Genomic DNA, 24,765 nt, shown 5'->3' with positions numbered 1-24,765 from the left:
AACTCACCACCCTCTTTTCCACCCATTTCAGGCTCAGGATAGTCTGTAGATAGCTGATTTCGTCGAGGGCTACAGTTGGATTTGCATCCTTAAAAACCATAGGTTTGCAACCTTCGTTACTTTTGGTCATTCGAAGGCCCATATGTCATTGTAAATTAAATTACATACTCTGGCTCACTGTGTTACTGTATGTATGAATTTATTTTGTTTTTACGCTATAAAAATTATTTACGGATATCTCTATAAATATTGTTTCATAAGAAAATAAAATATTTTATTTTATTCTAATAGCTATCATTTCACTTTAAATGAATGTTTTAGACATTTAAACTTATTTTTGGTTATGAAATATGTATCTTTCACTCATATTACATTTTTAGATGGTTTCAAAATTTTCAAGGAAAAATGACCAAAATACCCTTGTGAGACGAAAATTATTTTTTTATTATTTTGATTTGGAAATAGCTTATAATCTTTTAAAATATGATATTAGCAACTGTTGCTCGCAAGGGAGGTGAGAAAACTGATATTAAAGCCTTGCGGGGTTTCGATTGGCCTTTCGGGTAATGAATGTCTATTGGGATATAGCGGCGGTTGTCACGAGCTCGAGGAGAGTATCGGGTCGTGACACCAAGTCACTACAAACAGTGAAATTCCCAAGCTTCCACCAAGCTTTTATAATGGCTTTTCACAGGCTTAGCCATAACCTTCAACAATGGTTTTTCCCGGGATCAACCAAAACCCAAATCTAACTTTTCTTAGGCTGAGTTAGAACTTATAAAACCAATCAAGCTAACCCAAGCTTGATTAATCCCCTTAGAGTGACTTGCACACTCTAAGTAATCAAGGAGAACAAAATATAAAAAGGTACCTATGATCACTAATGTCACGACCCAAATTCTGGGCCATGACCGGCACAAGGGCTCAATGAATGTAGTCCACTAAGCCCAAGCAAGCCTATCTATTTATCCTACTCATCATTCCATCAAATATTGCTAAGTCACATTTCATAACTTTGAATCAAAATAGTAATAGAAATTGCCAACTCGTATTGGCATTACTCATTTAAAATATACATACATTGTCTACAAAACGTATTCTAATAATTTACATTAAGTTTGTATATACATATCAAAAGGAGACTCGATGCCCAACGGAGAAACTTGACGAATGTACGGCTACTGAATGCCGAGACACCTACCAGTAGTCGAGTCTACAAAGGCACCTCGACCTAGTTACTAACTGCCTCGTGATCTGAAAACATGAAGTTGAAAACGGTGAGTATAAACCCAGTGAGTGAACAAGGAAGGGAACAAGCAACAATAAGGAAGAATTTAAAATCACGATGCACTTGTTTTAAAATAATGAAATTTAATTTCATTCATATTAAAAACCCCTCATTAAACCCTTAAATGACTAATCACTTGGTAATGATGAACCCATACATAGCAAATAATTTGAAAAATGAACGCTTTAGTGATACACAACCAAGTCAAATGTGACAACGAATTTTCGCTGCAGTGACGTTGGGATTTAAGTCATTAACCGAACAAGGGTTTCTCAACTGGCCAACGGTTTCTCACCAAACCTCATTTTAAACTTAAATCATTGATTCCGTAATGTTGGAAGTCCATGCTCAACTATGGTATCAAGAAGTGGAAAACGGGGTAGCAACTGAACCAAAGGAGGAGCAAAACAAAAAGTTTTAATTTTGGTCACAAAACAGAAAGTTTCTCGCTGCAGCGAGGATGCTACAGTACTATCTCGCTGTAGCGAGAATGGATTCTCGCTGTAGCGAGTTTTCGGCCAGCCGACCCTTTCTAAACCTGAGAGTTTCTCGCTGTAGCGAGAATGAATTTCGCTACAGCGAGAATAGAGCAACAAGAGAAAAGTTTCCCTTCACTCAACAAAAAAGGCCATCCTGCTAAACCAACAAAATCAACATAAAACACATGAAAATTCCCAAAGTGTAATGTATCAAATTTCACATATATGTCAATCATATATCATATTCATAAGCTTTCATTTCATAAGTATAGATATGCATAATTACATAGATAAACATGAATATCATCATAATCACACCCGGTTCATGTACATCCCCCCACATCGTGCACATATCGGGTGCCATCATGTGCATCCCCCCACATCGTGCACAATCATTGCCATTATGTACATCCCCCCACATCATGCACACGGGCACTATCATCATGCATCTCTCACGCCACCATCATCATTGGCATGTGCATCCCCCCACATCGTGCACAACACGGTTATAATCATCATACACAATATCAATCATCATGCACAACACACACACACACACACACACACACACATATATATATATATATATATATATCATCATAATGCAATAGTGCATGAATCCATAGCAATCACATATCACAACATAAAACCATTTAGCAAAAGCTTGTTCCCAAGGCACTTGTTTTTATGAAAAACTTGATAATTCATTCAAATGTGTGGCAAATACATTATATTCCCCAAAACAAGTTTTGAAGGCAGTTCACTCACCGGTATATTGTTGAGCCTTTAGCTGACTCTCATTCCCCTAATGATCCAATTGGGGTGATAGGGCTTCGTTAGAACCTACCATCAAATTAACATTACCATAATGTCAATTCATACTTACAAACCCTAAAAGCTATCCCTTAGCAAGCTTTCAATTGCCACTTTAAATGGCTATCTATGTTTACTATCTTAATCACTATAAAATGAATGAACATCCTCAACAATAAAACAGCTCATAATCCCAATTACTAGCCCTTATCCACAGCTAAAAACCAAGCTTAGTTCATCACTCACCTTAGGGTTTCTTTGTAGTTGAATTCTCTTTTAATAGCTTTCAAACAAATGGGGTAATTCTCTCTTTCTCTCTCTAAAATGCCTAACTAGTGAGAGAAAGTATGGAAATAAGATTTATCAAGGGTTTTGAAGTGAGAGAGTGAAATAATACAAGGGTTCTAGTCAAAAGGGCACAAAGGTATGAAAATTAAAGCTAGAGAGAGAAAATTATGCAAGCTCTATATCAAGCTTCCATGGAGGTTGGAAGTAAAGTGAATTGAGAGGAGAAGAAGAAGAAGAAGAAGCTGCTGGAATTTCAAGAAGCTGCTAGAAGAAGAATATATTTATAGCTAAAATTTATCCATTCCTTTAAAATTATGAAAATGCCCTTGACTAGTTAGCTTGTTCTCATGCAACCCTTTGTGCAATATTTTTACTCTTTTAACACTGAGACCAAGTCCATAATGGTCTAGACATGCTTGGGTTTATGAAACTTTTAAAAGTTTTGACTCAGGGTGCAAAATGATCATTTTACCCCTATTGTGAAAATTATTATCATTTCTAGTTTTCTTCGTGTTTTCATCATTACACATCATTTATGCAGTCTTATGCCTATTTAGACCTTAAAATATCATTAAAATTTCTTCTAGGAGCTTATTAGAGAAAATGACGAAACTACCCCTAGCTTGTTTTATTGTGTCTATGCCTAGTTACAAGCCTATAGAGGTTGAGGTCTCACAACTAACCTGATCTAAATGGTACAAGATGAAGTGCTTAACTCTATTACAAAGATTGAAGTGAAATGTAAGAAGGATTGAGAGAGTTTTTGCTATTTTTGAGCTCTTTTTGATTTTGGAACCATCTCATATTTTTCTTAGCTGTTGGGGGTGTTTTTTTACTTGAAAAACCAACTCTGATGGATGCTGATAGCTTCAGACCATTGGAAATAGTTTGGAGTCAATTTAGCCGTTTGTTTGTTTTTAAGCATTCAAATTCAAATTTTCAGACAGTGTGCTCTTAATTGACTAACCATGCTTTTTAGTCGATTAAGTCTTCTTTTTCTTGTAATTCAATTCTCCGACAATGAGCTCTTAGCTGGCTAACAGTACTTCTTAGTCGACTAAGTCCTCTCTATTTCATAATCTACTTTACTCTCTTAATCGGTTAAGTGAGGCTTTAACCGATTAAGAGCTTACTGTCTCTGAACCGACTAACTTCACTTTTGAATTTTAGTTGACTAACTCACTTGATTATCAAATTAAGAGGCTTATGTTTTGTGCCTCATTTGTAACTCCTTATTTTAATGAGTTTTGATATTTGCTTTCCAGTGATTAATTTGTTATTGACATACATTTTCATCTTGCACACTCAAGTAGTAAAGTTAGACTTTAATGAGTGGAAATGTTTTATTATCATCAAAAACTTATGGAGCCAACAATCTCCCTCTTTTTGATGATGACAAAACATCCCTTGATTAATAGCACAATGTTTATTCGTTCCATTTATTCTACACAAGATGAGAAATTTCTCCCCTTGAGTGTGTGCTCCCCCTTAATGTATGCATAATCTTTTCAAGTTCTTTTGTTATCCAACTTAGCAAGCCAACTAATATTTTTCTATTTCTTATTGAGGATAACAACCATTGATTCAGAAATTCAATAGAATATAGTCATGAATTAACATACAAGCTTGCAAAACTACCAGTCATAAGTGATAAGATATTATCAATATTAATCAACTATATCATCATATTTTCATCAACAAACTATATCCATTCTAAAATCAAATGCCATTAGCAAGCTAACAAGGATAACACAATAGCATAACAAAAATAAGTTATCAATATCCAAATCCTAACCATCAACAGCCAAAATAGCAAAATGTCATAAACAGGCAAACATCATTAGAATTAGATTCCTAAATTGCAAATTCCTAAATTACTGTATTGTTACTTCTACTTTTTCCCTTTTTTGTCATTAGCAAAATAAAGATGGTCTGCTGATTCAAGAAGAGTCAGAGGGGGTGGATTCATCAGTCCCAAAGTGGACATTGAGGGGTCTAGGAGATGACAAAGGTGTTGATTTTTGGGGTGAGGAATCAAAGGAGGGTGTGTTTGAGACTTGGAGAGGATCCTGGCAAGAGGATTTGACTGAGGATCTAGCTTTGTCAACCAATTTAGAAGACATTCTTCTTTTGAGGAACTTGGTTTTTGTTGCCATTATTTTTTTTGCCTTTTTCAGTAGGTTTAGTTTTATCTTGTGTAAATGCAGCTGCTTTCCCTTTTTGTTTTTCAGTAGGTTTAGTTTTTCTTGTGGTGTGAATTGATTTAAGGGAAGCTCTTGCAAGTGTTGATTTCTATGTTCTGCTTCTTGCTGCTTCTTTTTCTGCTTGCTTTTCCCTTACCATCTGATGAAACACATCCATAATTAACACTTTCTTAGAATTTGTTGGAGATGGCTTTGCTTTTTGTGCTTCATCATGTTGATTAGAATGTCATTAAGAGATCCAATCACTTCTGTATCATCATTGAATTCTCCTTCAACTTCAGGTTCAAGAGTAGATTGTTTTCTTGGTGATGCAGATTCAAGTTCACCACCCTCAGTTTGAGAAATAGGATTCTCAACAGTTTGTCTTGTTGGTGTTGGACTTGGGGCTGTTGAGGTACCTTCAGTTGTAGGACCAGATGGTAATTTTCTTTTTTCTTTCATAGAATTTGCCAGCTCCTGCAAATTATCTTCAATTTTCTGAATTTTCTCAAACTAATCAGTAAGCTTGCCATCAATTCTCATCAATAAATTCAAAATCATCTCATTTGAGATTTGAGAGGGGGTTGCCTTTGTTTGAGCAAAGGTGGGATACTCATCCCTTGGGGTGTTTTTGGGAATTTTGATGAATTTTTGTCCTTCAAGTTTGTACCCCATTTTTGGTAGACTTCCTAAATAGATGGCTTGATCTCTACTTTTAACATGATCGATTTGATATTTGGTGTTCTAGATTTCCTTTTTCTTTACTGAAGAATTGATTAGGTTTCCATAAGCGAGATTAACTTTATCAACACGACAGGTTCCTTTCATTCTTTCAATCATAAATCTTCTAAGATTGAGGAGAGTTGCATTGAATGCATGGTCCATCAGCCACATATCTTGAAGACTTACATAGCTAAAGCTACTGTTTCTTCCATGAATTGTTGAAGCAATAAAGTAGTGCAGGATCCTAGTTTATGGACTCTTGATAAAACTCGCATAACTTTTGGAAGAGTATCTTTCCCTTTTCCCAATGATAACTTCCCACAAAGATAAGGGATCATATTCCTCTTGAATTTCATACTCCCCCATAATACACTTAATTTTCAGTAAATTTCCCAGATTAGTAGCAGTAACCACAAATTCCTTCCCATTCAAAAATACATTAAGACCATTCTCAACAAAGTCCTCTGGATCATCAAGCTCAGTTTCATCTAGTGCAATGCTAGAGTAAAATTCTTTGACAAGACTAGCATTATAAGATCTATTTTCAAAAACACTTTATTTCTTTAATTTTATTTTCTCAAAATATTCTGACAGACCCTCTTTGATCTTTGAAACTTTATTAAAACTGTCCCAATCAATGTATTTTGCACAGGATATGGGTGCATTCTCTATTTTCTTAAATCTTTCCTTATGAATCTTGTTCCTAAATTTTGAGGATGCAAAGCTACCTTTTTTGTTGGATTTTCCTCTTTCCATCTCTTTCTTTGATTTCGACGCTTTCTCTTTCTATTTCTTTCCTGCTTTTTCAGTTTCTAGTGTTGGTTCATTGTTCTTCATTTTCTTTTGAACCTTGGACGGTGGACTATCTTCCATGGGACGTTTCCCTTTCTTATTTTCCAGAATGTCACTTGGTAGTGTAGATTTGGCCATCGTTCTTGGCAATTTTAGACTTAGGTTTTGAAGAGTTTGAGATGAGGGTTTTCGATTTTGAGAATAGTGGTTCAAGAGAAAAGAGAATAAAGAAAAGGTGAGGAGTTAAAAGAGGTTATTAATCTCCCTTTTTAAATAAAGTCAGACATCCTTTTTTAAAAATTCACAGTTTTGGCTCCTAGTTTTGTTTTTCAGTTAAATGGTTTTTCTTTTTCTTCTTCTTCCCCCGCTTTGCTTTTCTTTTTCCTTAAATATTATTATTTTTTATTTCAGTTTCTTAACCTATTAAGTTTTCTTTTAATTAACTTAGTCAAGCATTATGAATAAAAGAATCAACACAAAATGTTTATAGTTAGTTAAGCAATTCTCTTAATCAACAAAGTTTTTACTGTTTTATGAATGAAGAACTCAAGAGATTTACCTAAAGCTCATTTACATTTAGCATTCCTAGATTTTTCCTAATTTCGCAAAATCTTTCTTCACTTAAGGGTTTGGTAAAGATATCAGATAGTTGATGCAAGGTGTTAACAAACTCAATTTTGATGTCTCATTTAAGCACATGATCTTGAATAAAGTGATGCCGAATTTCAATGTGTTTAGTTCTAGAATGCTGAACTGGATTTTTCGAGATGTTTATAGCACTTGTATTATCACAAAATATGGGTGTATTATGCATGGTTACTGTAAAATCTTTTAATTGTTGTTTAATCCATTTAATTTGAGCACAACAACTTTTTAAGGATATGCATTCAGCTTTAGCTGTTGATAATGCAACAGACTTTTGCTTTTTACTTGACCAAGATACAAGCATATTTCAAAGAAATTGACATGTGCCACTAATGCTATTATTATTTGTTTTACTTCCAACAAAATCAACATCAGAGTATCTAATAAGATTAAAAGATGATCCTCTTGGATTACATAATCCTAAACTTTGTGTGTCCAAGAGGTACTTAAAGATTCCTTTTACAGCTGTTAAATGTGACTCTTTAGGATGTGAATGAAAATGTGCACAAAAGCATACAATAAGTTATATGTCAGGTCTGCTAGCAGTTGAGTAGAGCAAAGAGCCAATCATACCTCTATAAAGCTTTTGATCAACACTCTTTCCTTTTTCATCTTTATCAAGCTTGGTAGAGGGACTCATTGGTGTGCTAATCAACTTCAGCTTCATCACATCAAACCTTTTTAGCATGTCTTGAATGTATCTTTCTTGATTGATAAAGATGCCATCCTTACATTGTTTAATTTGAAGGCCAAGAAAGAATTTTAATTCACCCATCATGCTTATTTCAAACTCACCCTGCATTTTTTCAGCAAAGTTTTTTCACAAAGCTTCATTAGTAGCACCAAATACAATATCGTCTACATAAATTTAAACTATAATTAAATCATTCAAGTATTTCTTAATAAACAGTGTTGTATTAATACTTATTCTAATATACCTTTTCTCAACTAAGAACTTTGAGAGTCTTTCATACCAAGCTCTTGGAGCTTGTTTTAATTCATATAAGGCCTTATGCAGTTTGAAAACATAATCAAGCTTTTCAAAGTTCTCAAACCTAGGGGGTTGTTTGACATAGACTTCTTTTTGAATAAGACCATTTAAAAATGCACTTTTCACATCCATTTGAAATAATTTGAAATTGATGAAACATGTAAATGCAAGCAATAATCTTATGGCTTCTATACTAGCAACAGGAGTAAAGGTTTCATCATAGTCAATACCTTCTTCCTGATTATGTCCTTGAGTAACTAGCCTAGCTTTGTTCCTTATCACATTACCTTGTTCATCTACCTTGTTTTTGAACACCCATTTTGTACCAACAATTGGGTGATTGAATGGCCTCGAAACCAAAGTCCATACTTTGTTTCTTTCAAATTGTTCAAGTTCTTCTTGCATTGCCAACATCCAGCTTTCTTTTTTTTTTGCCTCTTCAAAATTTTTAGGCTTGATTTGTGAAATGAAAGCTGAATATTCACATGTTTCTTTAACTCTTCTTCTAGTTTTAACTATTTCTTAAGGATTACAAATGATTTGCTCTTGTGGGTGATCTTTGACATATTTCTAGATCTTTGAAAGATCATTGTGTTGGTTTTCAACTATTTGTAGATCTTCTAAAGATGGAGCTTCGACATCTCTTGCAAAAGGGTTTTCTTCATTGTTTTTCTTATTTTCTAGGCTCATTTCTTCCATTTGTCTTTCAAGCTCCTCTGCATCATTATCATCAACAGAAACTTTCTTTTACAAAGCATTAGTTTCATTAAAAACTACATGAATGAACTCTTCAATTGTTAAAGTTCTTTTGTTAAAAATTCTGTAAGCTTTTGAGTTAAATGCATACCCTAGAAATATTGCCTAATTACTTTTAGCATCAAATTTTCCAAGAAGGTGTTTTCCATTGTTCAAAACAAAGCATTTACAGCTAAAGCTTCAAAAATGAGAAATGTTTGGTTTTTTGCCTTTGTATAGTTCATAAGGACTTTTGGATATTATAGCCCTTATTAAAACTTTGTTAAGGATGTAGGCTGCTGTATTGACAGCTTCTGCCTAAAAATACTTTGGTAGATTGTTTTCACAAAGCATGGTTTGAGCAATTTCTTTTAAAGTTTGATTTTTTCTCTCAACAACCCCATTTTGTTGAGGTGTTCTAGGTGCAGAAAAGTTATGATCCAACCTTTTTTCATTGTAAAAGTTTTCAAATTCATCTCCTTCAAACTCACCTCCATGATCACTTCTAATGCTAACAATGAGAAGTCCTTTTTCATTCTGAACTTTCATACAGTGATTTGCAAATGTAAGTAATGCATCATTTTTGTGAGCAAGGAAGTAGACCCAAGTATACCTAGAGTAGTCATCAACTATCACAAAACCATATGATTTACCTCCAAAGCTGGTTATGTTGATTGGACCAAATAGATCTATATGCAATAATTTAAGAGGTCTAGAAGTTGAAACTATCTTTTTGGGTTTGAATGATGTTCTAACTTGTTTTCCTAATTGACAAGCATCACAAATCTGATCATTTTCGAATTTAATTTCAAATAACCCAACAACCAGATTTCTTCTCATTAGTTTTGAAATGGTATGCATGCTTGCATGTCCAAGTCTTTGATGCCATAGCCAGCTATCGTTTCCATCATTTACCATAAGACATGACTCACAATCAAGCTTAAGATCTTTAAGAAATATAATATACATGTTTTTGATTCTTTTTCCTATGAATGCAGTTTTGTTGGAACTAATATCTATAATCTCACATTTATGTGAATCAAAACACACTTTAAATCATTTATCACATAGTTGATTGATACTTAATAGATTATGCTTTAAACCTTTAGCAAACAGCACATGATTAATTTGAGCATGAGAATTCTTACCAATAGTTCATATACCATGAATTCTACTTTTTGAATCATCTCTAAATGATACTGTACCTCTTTTTTTCTTATCAATTGAGCAACAACATTTCATTTCTTGTCATATGCCTTGAGCAACCACTATCCATCTACCATGGTTGATTCTGCTTTAGTTGAGCTTTTGAACATGTGTCTTCTCTGTTTGGCTCAACTTGCAAGACAAATTTTTCAGTTTTTCTTAACAAGTACACATACCTTGATGGGTCCTTGAAGGTTAGTTGCTACATAGGAGCCTTTTTGTACTTAAATCATTTTTGTTCTTTGAGTGTTTTTTTTTTCTATAACACTCATAAGAAAGATGACCTATTTTGCCATAAATATAACATCTAGATGTTAAACCATCAGAATTTCTCTTAAAGTTTGTATTTCTTTTTGATGTTTTTTTTCTCAAACCTTTAAGAGCAATGTTTTCATCAATTGCCTTTTGCAATACTTCAGTTCTGTTTTCAAGTTCCAATTTCAAAACTTCAAAATCTGTTCTAGAGTGTTCTAGTTCAGTTTGAAGCACATTTCTTTGTTCAAAAACAGAGTTGAAATCTTATCTTATCTTTTCTAAATCATTCTCAAGAGATGTAGTCTTTCTTTTTAAAGCCTTATATTTTGATGCAAGTTTTTCAAACTCATCATAGAGGCATTCATATTCTTCTTGAAATTCATCAATTGAAATATCATAAAGGGTGGAAGATACCTCGGATTCATTATCTTTGGCCATCAGACATAGCTTTGCTCTTTCTTCCACTTTTTCTTCATCAACTTCTGAGCTTGATACACCACTGTCAAACCAAGTTGCAGCCACCATAGCTTTCTTTGATTTTCTATTTTTGTTGGGAGTTTTCTCCTTCAGCAAGGGGCATTCCGATATGAAGTGTCTAGGTTTCTTGCACTTAAAACATATAACATCTTCCTTCTTGTTGGATTCATTTTTATTTATGGTTTTCCATGAAGAACTTTGATCTCTTCTGTAGTTTTTCTTAGCTAGTCTTCTATCTCTTTGTCCCATAAGTTTTATGAATCTTCTTGCTACCATGGCCAACTCTTTATCATCATCACAGATAAATTATCTAATTCTTCTTTAAGAGTGCTTGCTTTTAAAGCAATGCTTTTCTTCCTTTCTTTGGCTTCTTTCTTGTCTTCTTCTTCTTCTTCTTTTTCTTTAAGCTCCAGCTCATGAGTGAGAAGAGAGCCACATATTTCATCAAGAGTGATGACATTTAAGTCCTTAGCCTCTCGAATAGCAGTCACTTTTGGCTTTCAATTTTTAGGTAGGCTTCTAAGAAGTCTTTTGACAAGTTCATGTTCAGGAATTGGCTTACCTAATTGACTAAGTTTATTGGTGATGTTAGTAAACCTATCAAGCATGCTGGTGACATCATCGCTAGGTTCCATATTGAACATTTCATAATTGTGAGTTAGAAAAGCTATGTTGGACTCCTTGACTGGTGAAGTCCTTTCATGGATAACTCTAAGTTCGTCCCAAACTTATTTGGTAGTGGCATAACTTGACACTTTGTTAAATTATGTGGGAGTTAAGGCACGGTGCAGAGTATATTTGAACCTTTTTGGTTTCAACTTCAGTCCATTTAGTCCTCAGCTTGGGTATCTTTTCATTGGTCACTACGTTTATGGTCGAGGGGATAAAAGGTCCATTAGTGATGGCACCCTACATTTCATAATCTATTGCCCTTATGTAAATAGACATTCTAATGCTCCAATAGGGGTAGTTTGATCCATCAAACAGAAGTGGTCTATTTGTGGACTGTCTCTCAGCAACAACATATTTTTGAAAAGCCATTTGAATCTCCCTTATGATGTTTAGCCTTAAGAATGAGGGTTTGGCTTTGATACTACTTGTTGGTCTTAAAGATGTACGCTAGAGGGAGGTGAATAACACTTTCTAAATGTCATTAAACTTGAAAACTAATTGAGGGCTAGTTAAAGGTCAATGCTGAGAAGTTAAATGCTGGATGAAAGAATGATTTAAAGAAGAATGAAATGAAAAATAAAAGAGGGTAGACAACGCACAAAGATTTATAGTGGTTCAATCATTTTGACCTACATCCACTACCTTGATCTTCCAATCAAGGATTTTCAAACCAAATCACTATAAACGATGGACTTCCCAAGCTTTAACCAAGCTTTTACAATGGCTTTTCATAGGCTCAGCCATAACCTTTAATAATGGTTTTTTCCAGGATCAACCAAAACTCAGATCTAAGTTTTCTTAGGCTGAGTTAGAACCTATAAAACCAATCAAGCTAACCCAAGCTTGATTAATCCCCTTAGAGTGACTTGCACACTCTAAGTAATCAAGGAGAAAAGATATAAAAAGGTACTTATGATGACTAACCTGATCTGAATGGTACAAGATGAAGTGCTTAACTCTATAACAAAGATTGGAGTGAATTGCAAGAAGGATTGAGAGAGTTTTTGCTACTTTTGAGCTCTTTTTGATCTTGGAATCATCTCATCTTTTTCTTATCCGTTAGGGGTGTCTTTTATACTTGAAAAACCAACTTTGATTGATGTTGACAGCTTTAGACCGTTGAAAATAGTTTGGAGTCAATTCTAGCCATTAGTCTATCTTCAAGCATTCAAATTCAAATTTTCAAATAGTGTGCTCTTAGTTGCCTAACCATGCTTCTTAGTCGATTAAGTCTTCTTTGTCTTGTAATCCAATTCTTTGACAGTGAGCTCTTAGCTGGCTAACAATACTTCTTAGTCGACTAAGTCCTCTCTGTTTCACAATTTGCTTTACTCTCTTAATTGGTTAAGTGAGGCTTTAATTGATTAAGAGCTTACTGTCTCTGAACAGGCCAACTTCACTTTTGAATTTTAGCTAACTAACTCCCTTGATTATCCGACTAAGAAGCTTCGTTTTGTGGCTCATTTGTAACTCCTTATTTTAATGAGTTTTGATATTTGCTTTCTAGTGATTAATTTGTTATTGACATACATTTTCATCCTGCACACTCAAGTAGTAAAGTTAGACCTTAATGAGTGGGAATGTTTTATTATCATCAAAAACTTATGGAGCCAACAATGTAGGCATCAGTTTTTTCCATGAATTACATTAACATCTCCTCCATAGTAGGTTTCTTCTTTAGCATAGGAGCTCTAGGTAGAAATCCAAAAAGAAAATTTGGTTTAAGTGCTGATTAAGATATTTGGTTGTTGCTCTATGAGAAATTAGGATAATTCCTCCAACCAGGATTATAATTGTTGGAATAGGAATTATTTTTCTACTATCTATTTTCAATAAATTGAATAGATTCAGTATAGATAGGGCAACTATCATCAAAATGTTCTTGACCATAAAACTCACAAGTCACAAAAGGGTTTTGAACAACATTAACACTCAAATTATCAATTTTCTTGATGAGAACAGCTAATTGTGCATTACTGGTATTTATTGCATCAAGCTCATGAATTCCAGCAACTTTTCTTGCACCTAATCTTTTAGATGGCCATTGATAGTTATTTGAAGCATCTCCTCAAGCAAATCATAGGCCTCATCAATGTATTTACTAATAAGTGCTCTTCCAGCGGTAGCATTAATGATCGTTCTAATTGGTCCTAACAAACCATTACAGAAAGTTTAAACTTGAAGCCATTTGTGTAGTCCATGGAGAGGATGTAACTGTCACAGCCCAATTTTCGGGCCATGACCGACGAAAGGGACCAATGGGCTCAGCCCACCAATCCCAAGCAAGCCTACTTACATGATCTTATACGTTAATCCATATTCCTTTAGAATCCAAAATTCATAATGCTCAATTACAATTCCTATGAAAACAACTCATAAAACCCAATCATGTATTCATAATGGCATCATCAACCATTATATACATACATATAATTTGACAAGTGAATCTACGCATTTCACAACAAATAGTCATATACACGTAATTAGAACTTGACCGTTAGTGGAGTGACTTTGGGCACGGTTGCTAACATTTAATGTCACAATGAACCTACTGAAAATGGATAGGGAAGAGCACCTCATCCTAGGGTCCAATCACCTTTAACTCAGAAAAACCTAAAACATGAATTTTAAAAACGTGAGTACAAACTCAGTGAGTGAACATAGGAAGGGAACAAGCAACGTTAAGGAAGGTTTAGAAAGCATGATGCACTTAAGTTCAAAACAATGCAATTTAATTTATCTTTATTTAGAAACTCCTCATTCAAACCCTTAGTCTTTTAGTTACTTGATGACAAAAGACTCATGAATAACAAGGAAGTTGAGAAGTGAAAACTTTAGTAGATTTCAAGCAAGTCAAGCATAATAGATTGACTCTCACCACAGCGAAAAGGCATTCTTGCTGCAACGAAATTCTAGCTAGATAAAAAATCCAAGGGGCTTTCACTACCATCGGAAAAATCCACTCATGCCACATTGCACATTAAATTGAACACATTGATAATACTCAAGTTTTCAACAGTCAATGCAATCACATTTTAAATCAAAATATCTCTATATAGTAAATATGTATATATATATAAGCACTTACACCACCATCACCTCACCCGGCTGATGTGCATCATTATCGGCATGTGCACTGCCCATTCCGCACATGCATGGTTATAAATATCACGACAACATCATTACCGGCATGTGCATTGCCCACTCCGCACATGCACGGTTGAGCTCATCTCATAGGGGACGACCCTTGCTACAAGCAACCCTTTCCTCCTTCAGCGGTGGCAACAAATGGTACCTATCAAAGCACTCGTAGGGGACAACCCTCTCTATAAGCCCCTAAGCGGAGAGTCACGCTTCGCCACTGTTCACTGTGAGAGTTCTCAGGGATTAGGTTAAACCTTTTGCTCTGATACCAACATTGTCACTCAACAGGCATGTGCACTGCCCACTCCGCACATGCACGGTTACATCAATTATACAAAATTACTTAACAATATATATATCATATATCTTTATATACATATCAGCATCATATAAAAGTACATAGATTCATCACAATCATGTTCCACATCACAAAAACATTTCACTAAAGGCTTGTTCCCATACATTTTGAAGAAAAGATAATTTAAACATTTCAAGTGGTTCGCTCAAACGTATGTACATCTACCCAAAACATTTTCATGTAGGTTCACTCACCGATATTTGTTGAATCTTTACTAGACTCCAACCTCCACCAATGGTCCAAATGGAACTGTGGGGCCTCGTTGGGACTTATCATCACATCAACATCACAACCAATCCGATTTGCATAATTATAGTTCTAAAAGCTATCCACTAAATCATGATCTGCTAGTTATTTTTAACTAGCTTCCATCTACCATTAAGTGACTATATATTTTCACTATTCTAGTCACACTACAATGAATAACCCACCTCAACTACAAAACTCTCACCGATCTAGCCACTAGCCATTCTCAACAACTAAAAAGAAATCAACTCTATTTCACTACTCACCTTGGTAGTTTTACAATTGAATTTCTTTCCCAAAAACTTTCAAACTATCATGAAAATCTCACTTTCTCTCTCTAGAACGTCCAACTAGTGAGAGAGTGTAATAAGGAAAGGTTTTTGAGGGTTTTATGGTGAAAAAATAGAAGAGCACAAAGAACTCTGTGAAAGGGTACACAAAACATAAAAAATCGGGGTTAATTCAAATAAATATATGAAAATTCAAGGCAAGCTTCCATGGGGGGGGGGGGGTGAGAGAACGTGGGAGAGGAAGGAGAAGAAGAAGAAGAAGTGCTGGAAATTTGAAGAACATCCTAAAAACTTAGATTTTTATGGCTTAAGTTTATCCATTTCTATCAAAATTACCAAAATGCCCTTAACTATGTCATTTTGTTTTTCTATTGCCTTTATACAATCTTTTACTTCTTTGACACGAAGACAAGGTCCACAAGGGTCTAGAAATCTCGGGTTCATGAAAACTTAAAAATTTTAACTCGAGATGCAAAATGATCGTTTTACCTTTTTTGTTTCCTTCCATTTTAATTTAGTCCTCCCAACATTCATTTAACTCCAATTTCCTTCTATTACCTTCTTTTACACATGCACAAACAAAGTATGAAGTTTGTATTCCAACGCAATATCCCCATAATATTTAAAATATTTATTTACCCGCGCTATCTTTACTTAATAAAGACACGCAGCCCATTAACGCCATTTTTCTCTAAAATTCTCTCATTCTTCTTCTCTCCCATTTAGATTGACCATATACTCCTTCTTCATGAAAAATTTTGACACTGAATAAAATATTAATATTTTAATATTATTTTATTCTAAAAATTTTCTCTTCTCTCCTCTTGTCCCTTTGGTACCCAAAATACCTTATTAGACCTCAATTGACTTTCGAATCACTTTTTATCTCACAAATTCTTCTCCGATAAAAATATCATTATTTTATTATTATTTTCTCGTGTGCAGAATATTTTATCCCAAACTATTCCTTTCATCTTTCATCATTTCTAAACATCATAATTAACCTCAATTGGCATCCAGTAAGTTTTTATTAGTCACCATATCAAAGTACGGGGTATTATAGTAACACCCCCACTTTTCAATATAAATTAATTAAATTAATAATGATTTACGAATATGTGGAGTCTCGAGGACTTTGACAATATGATATGTGTGTCTAGTGTTTGAGAGTGTATGTATTGACACTTAGGGAAAACTTTGAGGAAATATGTGATAAATCCCATAATTTAAGATTTTGATCTAAGTTTGATGTTATGTTTAGGGATTTATGTGTATGAGATTAACAAAAATAAATGATTTGGGTTGTGATACTAATAAGGAATGACTTTGGGGTGTTAAATTTGGTTTTTTAGAGCTCTTGGGAAGCCTAGAATTACCTACAGGGGTAAAAGTATTGATACATACCCTAATGTATTGATACATGCATGGCAGGATGAACAACGAAGGCCCTAAGAAGAATATTCTATCGATACATTTGAGAATGTATCGATAGATTTTGCCAAAGATGAACATGTATTGATATATTGTCCAAATGTATCTATACATTTGAAGCAGAGAGCACCCAGGGGCATTCTGCTTGAAATGTATTGATACATTAGAGAGAAAAAGCAAAAATAAAAAGGAAGCTTTGGGCCATTTTGCTCATTTTTTTCTCTTTTCTTTTTCTCTCCCTTTCTCTCTCTAGGACCCCAAAGCCTAAACCTTCCGAATTAAATTTTTGAGCTGTTTGAAGCTATTTGGAGCTTGGAAAACCATTTGGAGGTAAGATTTAATGTTTTTACCAATAATTTTTCAATTAATTGATTAATAACTTTGAATCTGACTTTTCTCCAGATTTGTTGTTTTCCCCTATTTGGATTGGATTCAAGAATTTAGAGCTAAGAATAGTACAATCTAGCTTTTAAGGTATGGTTTTAGCCCGTTAATGAAGGATTTGAGCTTGAATAGTTGGATTACTAGAATTTAGTTGATTGTGTGAAAAGTTGGCATTTATTGAAAAGCCAATAATAATTAACATCTTTATGTTTTGATATGTTTGAAGGGAGAAATAGAGTTAAATCAACTCATTAGCAAGCTAAACGACAATTGGAGGCTAAGGATTGAAGCTTGGTAGGGAGTGCCTCCTATTGTCACCAAGGGTGGGTTTAAATAAAATGCTTGTAATGCATGATGCATGGAAGATGCGCTGAGCTGGTATTAGAATGAAATATCTATGCTTAGATGAATGAACCTAGGCTAGAGAATAATGTATGTGAATTACGTGTGAATATGTGCTGTGATGTGAGCCACATGGGTGGCCTAAGTTGTGTGTGCACCTAGACTAGGACGTTAAGAGGCTATGATGAATCCATAAGAGTAGATTACCTTAGGTGAATGATATGTTAAGATGATTTGATTGAATGATGCCTTGGAGACTTAGAGCCACTTAGAATCTTAACTGAGCTTAACATGATTGAAGTTCGATGAATGTAGCTTGTGGTTTGTTGAGGAAATGTGAATGATAAAAGGCATGATAGTCGTAATTGTGGATTTATGTTTTCGTCGGAGGAATGAATTCTGGACGTTGATCTGATTTGTGGTTGAGTGGATTTTTATCCCCTTATGACTATGTGTGTGCTTGCAAGGATAATGCTAAGTAAGGATGGTGGCATTAATCCAGCTTGTGGTTCTTGCTTGCAGTGCTTTGATGACATCTGTGGAGATTATTTCAGGTGATGCCATCATCGGGAGTTTATTCCGGTTGATGATATGTTTCTTCGCTAGCTGCTCTAGGCGCTGTGCGTGATTAGTTCTCTGCTTGTTGATTTAGCATGCGAGTGATTTGTTTTTCCACTAGCATATTTGCCTTGAGTGTGATCTAATTCTCCACCTGTTGGTCACTGAGCGTGATCTGACTATGTCCAGGGGAGGACCATGCATTGATTTGATTTGTATATGACATGAGATAACCGTGGAAGGCTTAGATAACCATGATTTGATACTCCGACGACTAGAGTATGCCATGGAGAATGATTCGAATGACTTGATCGGCTTCGAGGGTAAGCCTATTGATATATGTGATGATCTTTGAAGAGATTGAGGATGTTGATATGCCCTCACATGGGAGAGTTTAGGGATAATGATATACCCTACATTTGGAGATGTTTGTTAGAACATCTAGATGCACGGATGGCGCATATATTTTAAATGTGAGTTTAATATATGTATGACTTTATTATTTACACCACTTATTGAGTATTATAGTACTTACCCATTTGTGTACCATGTGCAAATAAATAGACCACGAAGGAGCATGGCAAAGGTCGTCTGTAGGCAGATCAATTTTGGCATCTGGTAGGTTCTCCATTTTGGTTACTCTACTAAGTTCGTCACAAGATTCCACATATGGTTAGCTTTGATGTATGTAGGCACAACATGCCATTTGAACTTATATGTAAGGGTTGTTATGTACGGACTCGATTTGAATAGGCAATGTATGGCCTTTGAATATTTATAGGGATTATACGTCAGGGATAATGTATTTATGTTTGAATTTGTTATAAATATTTGATAATAATCCCTTGGTATATGTGTAATATGATTTTGAACTCTGAGGCTTGCTTGGGTCTAGTGGGCTTGCTTGTGGGCTCGGGCTCCAGTCATAGCCCCTGGGTTTGGGTTGTGACTGAGGACACCTTCTAAGTAAATCTTTGTACCTTTCCCAAGTCTTATACAGTGATTCTGAGTCATGTTACACAAAAGAGGTGATGTCATTACTCGTATTTGTTGTCTTAACTGGTAGAAAGAATTTCATAAAGAATTTCTGAACCAAATCATCTTAAGTAGTGATAAAACCAGTTGGAAGCGAATTCAACCAACTCTTTGCCTTATCTCTCAACAAAAATGGAAAAAGCCTCAATCTTATGGCATCATCAGTAACACCATTAGATTTGAAAGTTTCACAAATCTTAAGAAAATTCATAACATGAGCATTAGGATCATCATTCGGTAATCTCCCAAACTGAACAAAAGTTTGGATTATCTGAATGATTGCTAGTTTGATTTCAAAGGTATTAGCGTTGATGGGAGGTCTATGGATGGTTGAATAAAGGCCTTGGATGAGAGGTACAACATATTCTTGCAAGGACTTATTTTCTTCTTGTTAATCCATTGTTACGACTTAAAATACTTGAGGACACAAATGTCACGACCCAAATTTCGAGCCATGATCGGCGCATGGGCCTAATAGACGTAGCCCACTAAGCCCAAGCAAGCCTATTGATATGACTTGTTTATCATTTCATCAAAATCTCTAAAGTCATATTTCATAAATTTAAATCAAGATACTACTATTCATTGCCAACTCATAATGGCATTAACAATCTAATATACATGTGTTGTCTAAACATATGTATTAATAATTTACATTGGGTCTGTCTATATACAACAAAAGAGTACTCGACTTACAGCGGAGAGACTCAGACGAATGTACAGCTGCTAAATGCCAAGACACCTACTAAGGGTCGAATATACGAAGACATCTCAACCTAGATACCAGCTGCGTCGTGATCTGAAAACATGAAGTTGAAAACGGTGAGTATAAACCCAGTGAGTGAACAAGGAAGGGAACAAGCAAACAATAATGAATGTTTAACGAAATCATGATGCATTCATTTTTTTTCCAAAAAAATGCAATTTGTTTTAGTTCTTATTAAAACCCCTCATGCAAACCCCACATGAGTAAATCACTTTATGAAAGGGGTCCATGCTCAACAAAGGATTTGGAGAGTGAAAACTTTAATAACATTCATGCGAATCAGGTCAAATTTTTGGTCATAAAACAGAAAGTTTCTAGTTGCAGCGAGAATGAATCTCACTGCAGTAAGAAGCTACAATAACTTTCTCGTTGCAGCGAGATTTCGACCAGCACCACCCCTCCAAACGCGAATCTTGTTGCAACGAGAAACAGGGCACCGGCAAAAATTCTCCATTCCCTCAAGCAAAGGCCACCCTGTTCACGTGACCAACACAACATGAAAGTCATATAATTTCCCAAAGTTTAACATGTCAAATTTCACATGCATTTCAACCATATACATATTCATGAACTTTCTATAACACACATATCTATACATGTATATATATATATATATTCATCATCATGCACACTCTCCCATCATCATCAGCTCATGTGCACTCCCCACTAGCACATGGCTGGGTCATCATCGGTTTATGCGCACTCCCACTCGCACATAGTCGGGTCATCATCGGCTTATGCGCACTCCTACTCGCACATAACCGGGTTATCATCAACTTATGCACACTCCTACTCGCACATAGCCAGGTCCACATCAACATACAAAGAAGCACCCAATGCATATCATACATATTATCATATTGTGATAACACATAAACCATTTTATAGCACATTTTCACAATATAAAATCACTTCACTGAAGGCTTGTTCCCAAGGTACATTTTTTAAAGGAAAACTGGATAAAATCTTTCAAATGTTTGTACAATTGCATTCACATTCCCAAAACAAGTTTTGAAATCCAAGTCCACTCACCGGTATGTTGTTGGACCTTTAATCAACTCTAACTTTCCTAATGGTCCAAATGGGGCGATAGAGCTTCGTTGGAACCTACCATTTCATTAGCATCACCATTATGTCAATTCACATACTTATAGATTCTAAAAGTTATTTCTTGGCTAGCTTCCAATTGTCATTTAAATGGCTATCTATATTCACTACCTTAACCACTCTAAAATGAATAAACATCCTACTATAAAACATTCACAAGCCTAATCATTAGCCACCCTCAACATTTAAAATCAACTTTAATTTATTACTCACCTTGATAGCCTTGAAATTTTGAAATTTTTTCTAATCGTTTTCCAAGCTATTATAGGGGCTTTCTTTCTCTTTCTCTCTCTAAACACCTAACTACTAAGAGAAAGTATGGAAGTGAGATTTTTCAAGGGTTTTAAATTGAGAAAGTGAAAGAGCACAAGGGTATGAAAATTAGAGCTAGAGAGAGAGTTATGAAAGTTTCATATCAAGCTTCCATGGAGGATGGAAGCAACGTGAAATGGAAGAAGTAGAAGGAGAAAAGTTGCTGGAGAATGAAGAAGCTCCTGGAAGAACAAGATATTTATAGTCCATGCTTATCCACTTCACTTAAATTACGAAAATGCCTTTCCGTAAATTAGCTTGTTCTCTTCCAATCCTTTATGCAATCTTTTACTCTTTTGACACTAAGACAAGGTCCATAATGGTCTAGAAATGCTCGGGTTCATGAAAATTTAAAAATTTTTACCCGAGTTGAAAAATGATCATTTTGCCCCTGTTGTGAAAATTATTAAAACTTCTAGTTTTTTCTTCATGTTTTCATCATTACACATCATTTATGTAGTCTTATGCCTATTTAGACCTTAAAATATAATACAAATTTCTTCTGGGAGCTTATTAAAGGAAATGACAAAACTACCCCTAACCCGTGTTATGGCGTCTATGCCTAGTTACAAGCCTATAGAGGTTGAGGTCTCACAACAAAATAAAGAAAGAAAAGTCCGAAGTAAGATTAAGAATGCTTGATATTAATATTAAGAAGAAAGAATTAAAAATCAATTTATTGGCAATAGAACCAAAAAGTTAATTGTCAGATTATCCATGCAAGTGCACGCATTGTTAAACAAGCAATATAGTGAAAAGCAAAGTGTTGATCCCACAGAGAATTGAATTAATTATTATTGTTAACTACTAAAATTAGCACACCTTAACCTTATTCAAACAATCGAATTTAATTATTAAAAGGTGAAATCTAGACTAAAACTAACAACTAAGAAGTAAATTTGTTTAAGAATTCAATTAGCAACTAGACCTAGGATTATGATATCCCTCAATACTTCATTTAAATATTATCTCTCTCTTTCTCTCTCTTAACTTATTTAAATAGATTAAGTTGATAGGCTAGAGTTCTAAGTTATTTACAAGTCTCTTTGGAGTTTCTCATAAAAATATCTCTCCCAATTAACTTATTACATCTCTATGTAAGTTAAATTGAAGAAAGATTCATTAAGTTCATGCTCTAATCTTGGCTATATATGACACACACGTATATTTTTATCCTACATGAAAATCAAATCACCTAATCAACTAAGTACATTTGAACATACACTATTCCATTCATGGATTACTCTAAACTTCCTTCGTCAAGGTTTAATTTAAGTTTCTAGATCAATGTATTTGGTGGCCAATCGATTAGAAGTATTAAGAACAAAATAGGAATAAACAACTTAAATCCATCAAATATAAGCAAAAGAAAGATAAATAATTTAAACTACATATTGAGTTTAATCATAATCCTAGATAACTAATTTAATTCCTCATATTTGCAAAAATCATCATCCAAAAAGGTTTAAACATTGAAACCAAACCAAGAAAATAAAAGAGTAGCCAAAAGATAAAGAAACTTCAACAATTGTCAATTCTTGATCTCTAAATCTTCTTAAATTCTTCAACTTCTTCTTAGGTTCATGGAGACTTTTCGTTCAATGACTTGTGACTAAAAATCTTGTGTTTTGCGCCTCTAAAAATCCTCTGAAATGGTGTATAAATAAGGCCCAAGGTTGAGTCAAGAAAGAAGTCTAAATGCACAAGGATTTCTTAACAGCTCTACGGATGCCATGGCCTACCCTCAGGGGCACCGTGGCCTTAACCATTCTATGGTGAAAAACCATGATTCTTCAATCTGGCCACTGCGGCCTACCTATTCTCAAGGCCATGACCTAGCTTGCTCTATTTTAATTTCTAGGATTACTATAGTGCTTTAAATTTGACAAGGTTTTTGGCCACCTTATAGGCTGAACTAGGAAAGGTAGTAAACATGGAAGTTGTATATTTTTCTCTTAGCTTTCCAATGGTTTAAGAATCACATCATTTGGAGTTTTGTAAATCGATTTATGATCAAAATACCAAGACATGTGCAATGAAAGTGTGCACTTCATGAGCACTTAACGTGACGACTTATCTCCATATCACACACCTACAGCTTCAGCAAATTAATTAATAATAACTTATATTTGGCACATTAACATCAAATTGGGTTCAAAATTAACTAAAATTATATTGACTCACTAAATTAACTAATTTAATCAAAATTGAATAAAACTTAACTAATTCTTATGCAATACTACGAGAACTAAGCTAAATTACTATCAAAATTAAGTCTAAGTAACTCTATATCATAGAGTTATCATGTTCTCTTATATATCTAAATATTCTTTTGACAACACCTACATGGGATTTTAAGGGATGATTGAAATCTAGCACATAATCCTACACTACAACTTATATTCGGTTTACTTGCTGTAAGATAAAGCAAGAACCAATCATTGATCTACAAAGTTTAGAGTCAATAGATTTATCTCTTTCATCCTTGTCAAGCTTTGTAAAGTTCTCATTGGAGTAGAATATGGTCTAGTTTCCTCCATTTCAAATTTCTTGAGCATGTTTTTTGTGTACTTGGCTTGATTGATGAAGGTTCCATCTTTCCTTTCCTTTATCTGAAGCCCCAAAAAGTAGTTCAACTTACCAATGAAGCCCATTTCAAATTCACCTTGCATTACTATAGCGAACTTTTAACGAAGAGATTCATTAGTAGCACCAAGTATTATATCATCAACATAAACTTGTATTTCTAAGATATCCTTGTCTTTACTTTTAATGAAAAGTGTTTTATCAACCTTTCCTCTTTTAAACCCCCTATTTATCAAGAATTTAGATAAAGTTTCATACCAAGCTTTAGGAGCTTGTTTTAAACCATACAAAGCCTTTTTAAGTTTGAAAACATGATTTGGAAAGGTTGGGTTTTCAAAATCGTGAGGTTGTTCAACATAAACCTCTTCATTAGTAGCTCTACTTAAAAAAACGCTTTTTAACATCCATTTAAAAGAGTTTGAAATCAATGTAGCATGCAAACGTTAATAATATTCTAATAGCTTTTAATCTATCTATGTGTGCATAAGTCTTATCATAATCTATACCTTCTTCTTGACTATACCCTTTTGCCATTAGCTTTGCTTTCTTTATAGTTATATTCCCATGCTCATGCATTTTGTTCTCAATACCCATGTAGTTCCTACAATGGGGTAATCTTGTGGCCTAGGAACTAAGCCCCATACTTGACTTCTCTCAAA

At 34.5% G+C, this 24,765-nt stretch overlaps 1 protein-coding gene across 1 annotated transcript in view; it reads left to right on the top strand.

The window, feature by feature from the left end:
- The window catches only part of LOC18604307 (laccase-1), an 83,325-nt gene that overhangs the window by 36,085 nt on the left and 22,475 nt on the right, over positions 1–24,765 (top strand). Inside the window, exon 2 of the mRNA XM_018117007.1 lies at positions 4,786–5,010. Within this exon, the coding sequence (XP_017972496.1) occupies positions 4,786–5,010 (225 nt within the window). The remainder of the gene's footprint in view (positions 1–4,785; positions 5,011–24,765) is intronic.

Source organism: Theobroma cacao, chromosome 3, assembly GCF_000208745.1.
Source record: "Theobroma cacao cultivar B97-61/B2 chromosome 3, Criollo_cocoa_genome_V2, whole genome shotgun sequence".
NCBI lineage: Eukaryota > Viridiplantae > Streptophyta > Magnoliopsida > Malvales > Malvaceae > Theobroma > Theobroma cacao.
The sequence above is the reverse complement of the archived record's forward strand: the minus strand, read 5'-3'. Positions and strand labels throughout refer to the sequence as shown.